This window comes from Podarcis erhardii (assembly GCF_964252035.2).
Source record: "Podarcis erhardii genome assembly, chromosome: 9".
NCBI lineage: Eukaryota > Metazoa > Chordata > Lepidosauria > Squamata > Lacertidae > Podarcis > Podarcis erhardii.
Genome location: NC_138512.1, coordinates 14,152,833 through 14,165,768, shown reverse-complemented (window position 1 = coordinate 14,165,768; position 12,936 = coordinate 14,152,833). Strand labels below are relative to the sequence as shown.

General features: G+C 42.2%; 1 protein-coding gene across 1 annotated transcript in view; it reads right to left on the bottom strand.

Moving 5' to 3' along the window:
• The window catches only part of STIM2 (stromal interaction molecule 2), an 82,946-nt gene that overhangs the window by 32,146 nt on the left and 37,864 nt on the right, over positions 1-12,936 (bottom strand). The window contains exon 3 of the mRNA XM_081875743.1: positions 5,838-5,952. Coding sequence (XP_081731869.1) covers positions 5,838-5,952 — 115 coding nt within the window. The remainder of the gene's footprint in view (positions 1-5,837; positions 5,953-12,936) is intronic.

Sequence of the window (12,936 nt, the reverse complement as noted above, 5' to 3'; positions counted from 1 at the left end):
CTGTTTTAAAGAAAGGAGAAGGACATTAATTTATGAACACACAGTGCAAGATGTGGCGATCGAAGCTATGGGTGGAACTCAATTCACTGCTAAGGAAAACTGTTCTGTCAGCTCAAGCATTTTTGCTTGTCCAACTGATCTCCCCTCTCCTCTGTCCATTTGCTGCTCTCCTGACCCACCAGAGAGGACTTGGCAGGGGGTGAGGGAAGGACCACTGCCCTAGCAAGAGACCTTGCGCTGGCATCCACCAATAGAACAGGTTAGTTGAATCTTGCTGTGTATTTCTTTTGTTCCCTTTTATAGTTTTATTTTATTTTTATTAAAGAATAAAACAGAACATACAAATGAGAAAAATGACAGATATTAACAATAAAAAACGTATTTATTCAGTACAAGGAGCTTTCGGTGATAAAGTCAAAAATCAGGAGCTATAGATTTATGAATGGGGTGTAAAAACACGGTAGAATGGGTTAGTTAAATCTGGCCCTATATTTCTAGTTCATTTGATGGTGTGTAGGCAGCCTCTTTCATTGTAAAGTCTGTAGAAAAAACTGCAACATTCTGCTACATATAGCTCAGCAGATATTGGACAAGTCTCCTTCAGCCTAACTCAGAGTTGTTGCACTGCTAAAATGCTGGGAAGAAAATCAGGAAGGTGCCAGCAAGAGGGGAAAGGAAGGAGGGGTACATCCAGGTGCACAGTAATTTTTCATTTTTAACTGAGCCCAACACATTCTGAACAACGTTCTTCCTCAGGGACACTTCTGAACAATAGATTTCAGCCTGGCACCTGTACACTGCGGCAACTTATTTTTTCCTTGGGCACCTGGAGATCATCCTTTCTTTATGTTTCTTGTACAAAAGACAGGACACAAATATAGCACATAAACACAGCTGTAATTATAGAAGAATGACCAGAACAGCTAAATGCTTTAACAAGATAAACAGCTTTCGATACCATCAACCATGGTATCCTTCTGGAGGGCTGTTTGAACTAGGAGTGGGTGGCACTGCTTTGCGGTGGTTCCAGTCCTACTTGGATGGCTGTTCCCAGAGGGCATTGTTTGGGGAGTGCTTTTCAGCCCCATGAAGCCTTTAATGTGGGGTCCGCAGGGCTTGATACTATCCCCTATGTTGGTCAACATCTACATGAAACTGATGGGTGGTTTGGAGTATGTTGTCAGCAGTATGCTGATGATACATCTGCAGATGTTTACATCTGCAGGTGGCAGTGGAAGTGCTGGACCAGTGTCTTGCCTCAATAATGGACTGGATGAGATCCAACAAACTGAAACTCAATCCAGATGAGACTGAGGGACTTTTAGTGGGTGGTTCCCTAGACCGGATGGGTGGGAGATCACCTGCTCTTGATGGGGTTACACTTCCTCTGAAGGAGCAGGTTCGTAGCTTGGAGGTACTCCTGGATCCTTGGTGTCACTCAAGGCTCAGGTGGCCTCGGTGGCCCAGTGCGTCTTCCATCAACTTCAGCTGGTGGCCCAGTTATGCCCCTATCTGGACAGGATAAGCCTAACTACTGTTGTCTATACTCTGATAACCTCAAGGTTAGATTACTGCAATGCGTTATGTGTAGGGGTGCCTCTGAAATGGTTCGGAAACTTCAGCTAGTACAGAATTCAGAGCCCAGGTTGCTCACTGGAGCAAGACGGTCTGAGCACATTACACCGATCCTGGTCCAACTGCACTGGCAACTTTAACCAGGTCTTTGGTCTTTGGTTGACTGACATCCTATGTCCTTTTTAAAATTCAAAATGTGTTAATGGGTTGTTTTTGCTTTGATTATGTATTTTGTGGTTTTATATTCTGATTTTATCTTGTGAACCGTCCTGAGACCTACGGGTATAGGGCAGTATATAAATTTTAATAATAATAAACAACTTATGAACAACCTGCAATGGAATGGTCTCACAATTTCATTTTTTTTTAAAGAATCTTAAATTGATGCCTTGGCATAACCTAATCAAAGAACAGACACCTCATGATGAAGTATTTCTGGGTAGGGCTTACTTTGGTGCTTAATCGGCCATGATCAGTACTATTTATGGCCTGTGACTCTGACACACAAATACCTTTCAAGCAAGCTCAAGGAAGTTGATGTTATTGACACCATCCTTTACACGAGCATCTTAAATCCATTTAATTCCATGCCAATAACTTGCTTAACCTGCAGCAGTTAACCAAATGGTTGGGAAAGCAAAGCAAGCCACAATTTTAATTAGAACAAAATACCAAATTAAAGTTGCCATTAAGGACAAACATACATTACAGGGCAAGAGAGTTAAAAATTATGTTTTCTTTTCCACCATCCTATTTTTGCATGGCCTAAAGCAAAATGCAGACCTGTTTTGCAAACTAGAATATTGAATTTATGCAAATATAGCTGTCCAATTAGATTCATAATAGAAGGCTGACATGCTTTTAGCACCCCAGGGGAACTTGTTTACAGCTCCAGTTTGCAGATTAATACCTGAAAGTTAAACCAGAGGTTAATTAAGTCCATCTGGTTGCAAATGACTTTGGAATGTTCAAGGAACAAGAAGATCTCATTTAGAAAACCAAAGTAAATAAAATAAAATAAAATAATAAGCAATAAAACTGTTTGTTTACAACCTGGTAGAGATGTACTATCCATCATATTCATGGTACACCAATTACAATAATTTTTACAATTTACCATGGATTATCTAGTGGGGGACTTGTGTGAGACAAAACCTAATGATTAGTCTCCGGAAAAAAATATTCAAACAAGCAAGAAAAGTTTTATTAAACAAAAAAAGTTTATGGAACAAAGTCAGTCAGGAAATGCGTTTTTTCAGGTAGAAAACTTGAGGAAATGGAACAACACCAACTTCACCCTCTAAGACAGGGGTCTGCAACCTTTAAGACAAAAAGAGCCACTTGGACCCGTTTCTGAAGAAGAAAAAACTGGGAGCCACAAAACCACTGTGACATTTAAAACAAATATAACACTGCATATATTGTTTCATACCTTAATGTCCGATCTAACAGCGGGCGGGAAGGTGACATCGGGATGGTGCGTGACTAACGCACGCACCGCCCCCATGCGATGTCACAGCCAGTACAGCGCCCGCCACAGTGGGGAGTGTCGGGGCGCACAGTGTGCCTCCTCCCCTCGCTAATATCCGCCCCGGAGCCGCGGCAAAGGTGTAAAAGAGCCACATGCGGCTCCGGAGCCGCAGGTTGCAGACCCCTGCTCTAAGACAAAATGGTTATGACCAAAATGCTCACCCTCCCAAAATTAACCTATCTATTCAAATCTCTTCCAGTCTGGATTCCCCCAACCCAACTCCGCAAATGGCAGAAAAAATTACACTTGTTTATCACACAAAAATCCAAGAATACACCCCAAATACCTACACCTCCCCTCCTCAGTAGGAGGGTGGGGAATTCCCAAAATCGAACTATACTACATTGTCAACCAAGTGCACCACATAATCCCATACATTTTAGAAGACTAGACAAAACATTGGGCACACTTGGAGAGAGACATCGTCAAAAATACCTCCACCACAGCATACCCATTCTTCCCAAACAACCTAAGGAGAATCCCTACACTAAACAGGTTCACACAGACCATACTTAAAGCATGGAAGGAAGAAGCAGGTAAACTGTCTCCAACTCCATCTCCACTAATTTCCCTGGCTCACCACCCATTATTCCACCATGCAGCACAAATCTCCCAGATAAAAACCTGGCAAGCCAAAGGCTTATACCACCTAGCAGACCTCTACAAAAATAACAAACCCACATTGACACAAGAAATACAAGACAAACTAGGGGACACCCAAATGCCCTGGCTAACACACCACCAATTACATGCCTTCTTAAACAATGCAGTAGTAAAATCAGCAGCAACTAGGCCCTTGACATCCTTCGAAAAGCTCCTCCTAACACGGCAAGGGGATAGTATCCACAATATTCAAAATAGTGCTCCAAAATCCCACAAACCCCCTTGATGTAATAAAAATACAATGGGAGACGACATAGGCTATGAGATTAACCCCACCCAATGGACTACAATGTGGTCTAAACTTCCCTTTAAATCCATCTCAGATAAAAGAAAAGAACACACCCTGAAACTCATTTATTTATATCACGGAAACTAGCACTGATACGCCCAGGAGCCTCACCAAAATGCTGGAGAGGCGGCACTTCCACAGGCACATATTTCCACATGTGGTGGGAATATCCCAAAATCCAACTCTTCTGGACATCAGCCATACAAGAAATATGCAAAATAACTAAGCAAGCATCAGAAGTCACCACACAGCTGACCCTACTGAACATCTTCCAAGATAATAATGCCCACTCACATCACAATGAGCTCATAACCCACCTACTCTCAGCAGCCAGAAGCATCATAGCCAGACATTGGAGAGACATGTCAGGAGTAAACATGGACCAATAGAAAAGCCTTAATAGAAAAACCAACCAATAAACTGAAACTGACATGGGGACAAGTAGAAGAAGACACCTTTTTCACATACATAGTCCAACAAGATAACAATAAGAATCTGTTCACCGCTACAAATCAATCTGGCTAACCTGATCCAAATATGTACACACATAAACAAATCTCACTACAGCCAACCACTCCCTAGACCACCCTCAACCTCTCTTACCACCAAGGAAATACAACAAGCAAATAGCAAGAGAACCCACACAAGTGACACTAACACAAAACCCCACACATACACTCAGGAGAAGAATAGAAGCACCCCACTCACCATTTCCCCTTCCCCCTCTTTTCTTCCCAACCTAATATTGCATGCAACACTAATGTTTCACGACAAATGAAACTGATCTGTAGAAAACACAACTTGAAAAAAGAGACAGTGCATGTATTTATATATATTTTTAATAAAAATATATAAACAAACAAACAGCAATACAGGAAATGACCAATTGACGCAAAATCGCACGCACGCACGCACACACACAGCGCCGAACCTGTAAATGACCTAAAACGTGGCTAAATGGGTGAAACAGGGGAGGGGCAGAACGCTTTACACGGGGTCTGAAATGTAACCCCTGTGCAAAACAAGGATTGCCTGTAAGAAAAACTTCCTTAACTAAGCATAAGAGGGGTCTGATGTTCAAAGACTCAAAATCCTACTTAAATAAAATAGTGCAAAACCATCCTTTAAAAAAAACCCAAAGCAACAAAAACAATACACAGCAAAATGTACTACACAATGTGCTAAATCTTTACACGAATTTCTACAAGTAGGCACACAACAAACCACAACCTTTAACATCACCACCTTTCAAGCAGTAGAGCAGACTTGCTGATGAGAGCTGATATAGCATAATGACTAAGAATGAACTGTGAACCAAAGTATTCCAAGACTGAAATCTAGCATCATTTTTTATCTCATTATGTATGAAGATTTTACTTAGCCTTTCGTCTGCAGTACGGGAACAGCAACACTGTCGTACCTTGCACAGTTGTTGTAAGGATTCCCAAAGAGCTTTACACATTACAACCTGCTATATAAATGCTATCTGTTGTTGTTTTTTATTGCTCCACAGACCACATTGACTCAGCTCCTTGTTAGCTCTGGCTTGCCTCTCCAAAACCAGACCTTTCTGCAACCTCCTGCTGACTCCAAATTGCCTAGAATACCCTGCTATGACAAGCTGCCAACAACTGAGCTCATGACCTTTGCCTGCAGGTCCCTTCTCCCCACGGCTTCCAGTCCTAGGTCAAGACAGTAATTAAATATGGTCTGTTGTGTTCACTAATGAGAGCAGTAAAGACTGCAGAAAAGGGACCAGTACAGCTTTCAGTATCTTACCTTCAGATGTTTTCCAGCGTTTCCACAGATCTTCAACGGTGATGTGTTTGTCTTCCCGGTGTAGATGGTTGTGCTTATTAGAAGCGTCTTTATATTTCATATCTTCTCTGATAAACTGGAAAAGAAAGAAAGTTAGGTCAGAGAGTTCTTGCAGCTAAGACACTAACAGTGGTGGGTTACAAACCCCCAAATTGGTGGTACTTAAAAAGATCCTCTCAGTACTTCATCACCAATTTCCCCTTACTTCCATTCACAATTCTCAATCCTTCATTTGTCATTAGATGGTCACTGTAATTCAGAGAACAGTTCAATACAGTTCAATACAGTTCAGGCAGAATATTCACATCTCTGCTCCTGAAAAATGTGGAGCGACTTGCATTGCACTAGCACTGTAGAATTAAGTGCTTTGGAAATGTTGTTTTTAAAAATAGTAATAGAATCAAAATCTTTCCTCATTGCTTTATAGTCATACCGTTATGGTCTCACACAGGTTCAACCTTTGATCATAACTGTTAAAGGTAAAGGTGCCCCTGCCCGTACGGGCCAGTCTTGACAGACTCTAGGGTTGTGCACTCATCTCACTCTATAGGCCGGGTTGTGCACTCATCTCACTCTATAGGCCAGCGCAGCACACGGAACGCCGTTTACCTTCCCGCTGGTAAGCGGTCCCTATTTATCTACTTGCACCCGGGGGTGCTTTCGAACTGCTAGGTTGGCAGGCGCTGGGACCGAACGACGGGAGCGCACCCCACCGCGGGGATTCGAACCGCCGACCGTGCGATCAGCAAGTCCTAGGCGCTGAGGTTTTACCCACAGCGCCACCTGCGTCCCTATCATAACTGTTGCTTCAACCAAATTATTATACAGCTTATCCTAGTATTTTTGTTGTTTGGTATTTCAAAATAAAAAAATTCCTTCCAGTAGCACCTTAGAGACCAACTAGGTTTGTTATTGGTATGAGCTTTCGTGTGCATGCACACTTCTTCAGTAACTTGGTATTTCAAGTTACTTTTAAATGCTGATTTGCATTACCCAACTGAGGCAGGCTAGAGTTTCAAACTGAAAATGAAAAGGGCCTCCCATATGAATGCTTCTTATTCTGGGAACCGCCCTGAGACCTCCGGGTATGGGGCGGTATAGAAATTCAGTTAACAACAACAACAACAACAACAACACAGCAATGGACTAGATTATGTTTATATAAACCTTTAAATTGGGCTTTTTTTTGCTTTGGTACTGGACTCAATCCTCAATATTCTCTGGTTGGCCTCTGTTATTTTCTCCGACCAATGGAGAACCTACAAAGGACTCTACAAGGGCTCTTGTGTCCCCCATAAGGGAATATTACACAGGGAACCAGGCAGAGGGTCTGCTCGGTAGTGGCACCCGCCCTGTGGAACGCCCTCCCACCAGATGTCAAAGAGAAAAACAACTACCAGACTTTTAGAAGACATCTGAAGGCAGCCCCGTTTAGGGAAGCTTTTAATGTTTAATAGACTATTGTATTTTTATATTACGTTGGAAGCCGCCCAGAGTGGCTGGGGAAACCAGGCCAGATGGGTGGGGTATAACTAATATATTATTATTATTATTATCATCATCATCATCATCATCATCATCATCATCATCATCATGTGTGTGCAAGCACAGTACAGCAAGTTACTAACAGCACAAATTTGAAACCAGAGAGGGACCTAGAAGGATGTGGGCTGACCCTGAAAGTGGGAGGGAGGCTGCATTAACAACATTGATCCCCCAATTCCTTGTGGAAGCTGTGCTGCTCTCCTTTGCCTCTGAAAGGAGGATGCAACTGTCCCTGGTACAGGGGAGAAGGAGCTGTTATTTCACCCTAGGGGTCCTTCATGCTAGATCTGGGATCTAGTGGGCTGCCTTTAAAAGTATGGGAAGCTGCGGGGGTGCAGCACTGTCAGAGGAATACATTTAGAAGGACTTGCTACTTTGGCAAGCCGCTTTGGCAAACAGAGAGGCTGCAAGGAAAGGCTGCTGCAGCAGCAGCATTTGAGACACTGAAGGAAAGGTCTTTGGCTGCATGAAAGAAGAGAGTTTGAAACCTGTTTAAGTAAACACATAAAACCTGTCAGGGATGTGGAGACTGCCTAAAACAATGGATTACAGTTGAAAAGGAAGCATTAAGTAAAGCTTACCAACTGAGATTGTGATGTAGATATGGACATTTAACTCTTTAAGTAGCCTTGACCTTGATAGAAATAAGATTACTATTTGACAGCTTATTTGGGAAACATATTTGACATTACTCCTTGCAAGCATTACTCCTGTGCAACCGAACTTCTGTTTTTCCCCAGGCCAAAACTGTACAGTGTACACCAATAAAATTGTCACTGAACACAGGAACTATCAAACTGAATCAATTAAACTAAACATATCTAAATGAACTTGAGAGACTTTATAAGCATTTTGGGCATGCACTGGCTGTGACTGAACAAGCTAGTTAGAAATTTCATCACCTTGGCCTACATAGAGTAAGTTTTGCACTTACTTAAAACACATTTGACTGACTTAAATTGAAAGAAACATTAGTGACCAGATTTGGCAAAGAAACAGACCATCTTGATTTCTTAGATTTTAAAGAAATGGATGAATATCCTCTATGAGTTATTTGATTTACATATATGGATAGTATTCATTATACTCTAGCGAATGAACTGATTTTAAAAAGACATATATGATTTCAGCTAAGAATGAATGAATATAACCTTATATAGAAGTGTAAGGTAAAGGGTAAAGGACCCCTGAAGGGTTAAGTCCAGTCAAAGGAGACTATGGGGTTGCAGCGCTCATCTCGCTTTCAGGCCGAGGGAGCCAACGTTTGCCCACAGACAGCTTTCCGGGTCATGTTGCCAGGATGACTTAACCGTTTCTGGCGCAACGGGACACTGTGACGGAAACCAGAGCGCACGGAAACCCCACTTACCTTCCTGCTGAAGCGGTACCTATTTATCTCCTTGCACAGGTGTGCTTTTGAACTGCTAGGTTGGCAGGAGCTGGGACAGAGCAATGGGAGCTCACCCTGTCAGGTAGATTCCAACCACTGAGCTTCTGATTGGCAAGCCCAAGAGGCTCAGTAGTTTAGACCACAGCGCCACCTGCGTCCTTATAGAAGCGTATTGGGTGTTAGGGGAGAAGGTAGTACCTCTGGTGAGGAACACATCATGCTCCTTCTGGGGTAGTCCCCACCCAGCACTAAACTCTCATCTGTGGCTCCTAGAAACTGTCAGCATATCATCAGCATATCACAGCCACACCCTGGGAAACTACTTTGACTGCAGCCTTGGCAGACCCCGTTGAGCCCATCAGAAGGCGTGCAGGGTTCCATCGGGCCTCCTCCCGTCTGACATCACAAATGCTGCACACGTGATGTCACTGCACACGTGATGTCACATGCACACACATCTCTCCCCCCCCCTCCCCATGTTGACTGGAACCCAGCACACCTCGGCATGGGAAACATTATATTCTTCCTGCCTCTAGTATTTTTTATTGGAACCTCTGGAGGCTTGCATTCTTCTAAAATCTAAAGTTGCCAGTAAGTCTCATGAGAACAAGAATAGACTTGCAAAGTATGTATCAATTTTAGCAGTGCAGCTAATGTGCTCCAAATATTACCGGGGGGGGGGGGTCATCTCTAGCTTCTGAACAAGCAACATACATGCTGCCATTATAACTGGATAATCATTTCCTAATTGAATTTTTAAGGCAGGAATACAAAGCAAGTTTTTAAAAATGCTGAAAAACTTGAACCCCAAGTTACACCAGAAAATCCTGGAGATCCAAATCACATCATTTTCAAACCTGGTTTGGTACTTTAGCAAGATTCAACTCTTTGGAAGTAGAAAACTAGTAATAGGAACAGGTTGAAACCTCCTTGTGACTTTAAAAAACAACTATCTGCAGAGAGCTTTTTTTAAAAAAAAATGGGAATGTTTAAAAGCTACTTCTCCCATCCACAGTCTAAAATGGTAGAGTCCCTCTACCACCTCACTTTGCTTATAGGTAGAGCCAAACAAAAATTCAGTTTTTTTCCAAGGAACCTCAAGGACATAAGTTTAGAAACTTATGTATATTAGAGTAGCAAGGAAAAATACAGATAGCTTCCCTTTTTCTGCATGCCCAGACTGGTAGCAAAGATCAGACACTCTCTAGTTTTAAGGGTGTAATGGGGAAAGAACCTGATCTTTGCTACCAATTTGGACGGTGTTAGACTACAACCTCCATAACTGAGCCAGTGGAAATAGTCTCCGATGTGATGTTGAGCAGCCTTTCACAATAAGTGTGGGGAAAATATCCAAATGCTTTTGCTCTGTATTAGGAAACACAATGAATGCAGCCAAACATTCACAATACTCACAGTCATTCAACCACAAAAAAAAGGATTGGGGAAGTTGGATTTTCTGAAAACAAGGCTCATCACTTCTAGCATAAACAACCATCAAGGACACTTCCTTTTACGTAAAATGTTCTTACTTCCATTTGGCAGGCCTGGTCTTGTTCTAGCAAGTAGTCTTTGTGAAAAGAAAAGAAATGGTATCCTCAAAAGCCCCCAAATTCAAAATGCAAACCAAAGTGTTCAATGCTGCTTGGAAATATTTGGGATCACACTCCTAAACTGGAATGTTGACATATTGATACCAACATCTACAAATTCTTGCTCTAGCAAATTTAGTTGCTGCAAAAGAAAAGCACCTTTTGGGATCATAGTCCCAAGGCGTAAAAAAAACAGCCTACCTGGCAAGTCAGCAATAACAGCAACCATTTATTAAAATGGGCTTTCCAAGAGACAAAGAGATAATTCCAATCGTCAGTTAAAACACATCAAGCTGAATGTAGAATGCCTCACAATTGTAACCAGCCTGCAAATGAAGCTTAGCCCTGCTATTTAAATTGTAAAATCCTCAATATTTGTGATATATAGTTTCTCACTAGCACATTAAGTTGCTTTGGCTTTAAGTCCAGGAACATTTCCAATGGTCCTAGAATGAAATACCAAAGGCAGCCCTACTACGTTTCTTAGAAGGCTCTAAGAACGGCAAAATGCACAGGGAATTAATTTTTTAAAAAACAAAAATTCATACTCCACCATACAATCAGCAGTCTCCAAGAAGCTTTTACATAAGACTAAAAGAAGTACAGCACAAGTACAAAATAAATCAAGCTCCAAACCGCATCACCCTAAATAGTAGCTTATACAATTCATTAACAGCATAGTTATTTTATGCAACTCTAAGCCTAGAATAAAAAAACAGTTTTCATCTACTGCCTGAAGGATAACAGAGCGGGTGGCAGGCAAGTTCACACAGATGGGTTTCCTAACATCTCTGATGCAATTTCCTGTTGATATGGCAGGTGGTCCAGGTCAATCAGTAGAATGCTTAAGTGATTCAGTCTGCAGAAACAATCACATTTAAATTCCCCTTTCCACTGGACAGTGTTCATTCCGCTTGTTGGCATTCCTATCCATGAAACAATTGGATTGATGGCTTTACTGCAAATGGAAAACTCAGAACAACTGCCCGAACACAAGCTAGAGTTCATTTTAGAGCCTACTCTGTGGAGGTAAATGAACCAAAGAATGCACAAGGACTTCCAGGGGACTAGTTTTGAAAGCAGGTGCCCTACTAATAATAATAATAATAATTTTATTTATACCCCGCCCTCCCCAGCCAAGGCCGGGCTCAGGCCGGCTAACAAGCAATAATAAAAACAAGTTGAATGAATACAACTTAAAAACAAGATTAAAATACAACATTAAAATATTGAAACATTAAAATGTTAAAATGCAGCCTCATCACAGGAGGAGAAAGGAAAAAGGAAAAAGAAAGAGGGGGAGGGAATCAAATTGGCTCCAAGCCAAAGGCCAGGCGGAACTACTCTGTCTTATAGGCCCTGCAGAAAGAAATCAGATCCTGCAGGGCCCTGGTCTCATGAGGCAGAGCGTTCCACCAGGCAGGAGCCAGTGTTGAAAAGGCCCTGGCTCTAGTTGAAGCTAATCTAACTTCCTTAGGACCCGAGGGCACTAGGGTGTTGCTATTTATGGCCCTTGAGGCTCTCCATTCCCTACAGACTTGAGTGGATCAAATAGTACCCTCAACACACCACCACAAATTCTGTTCAAAACCCCTTTCTACAGGTAACACTGCTTGCAAGGTGCAAGGTATTCAAAGAGCTGTAGCCTACAACCCTGAAGTTTGGATCTAGACAACCCCAACAACTCCTGTGTTGCAATTCTCTCCTTCTGGGCCACAGTACTCAGCCATAAGGTAGCAGTTCAATTCCAGGCATTTGTAGATGATGCCGATTACATGGACCCATTTCAATCTGGCTTCCAGCTCAGATGTGGCACAGAAACTATCTTGGTCATTCTGTGGGTGGCATGCAAAAGGATAAGGATAGGGGTGTGAATCTACAGCTGCTTCTCAGTATGAAAGGTTTCTTTCGAGACCACCTCTCTGGGATGAGTACATTCATGTTTACTCTTTTCTGGTGGGTGTATTCAAGAAAGTGGAGCTGAGGAAAAGTAGTTCACTGCTATGTGTTCCCCAGGCTTCTAGTCCAGTCCCCATCCTATTGAAAATGTTGATGAAGCTGCTGGCTGAGATTTTTCTGATATTTGGAGTAAGGGATCATTAGTAGGCTATTTCTCCTTTTCATCTGAACAAGGAAAGGCAGTAGAAATTATGAACAGGTGCCAAGAATCAACAATGCCCTGGTCTAAGAAACTGAGGCTTAATCTAGATCAGGATGCTGTGGACATGACATCTGACCTGTTCTGGATGGAGTTGCACTCACCCTTAAAGAGCATGTTGGAAGCCTCAGTGTATCTCCAGGATCCTATATGATCTAGCACTTTCGCTAGATGCTCAAATCCAGTGACGCGAGCACATTTACTAGCCAGGCGCTTCCTAGACAGATATATGTTTTATACATTTATTCACACTAGATTACTAGCGTGGAAACTATCCGAAAACCTCTAGTTGCTTCAGAACATAGCAGCTAGATTATTAACTAGAATGTGCCAGCCTAAATATCTCATCCGTCTTCCAATCTCTTCACTGGCTTCCAA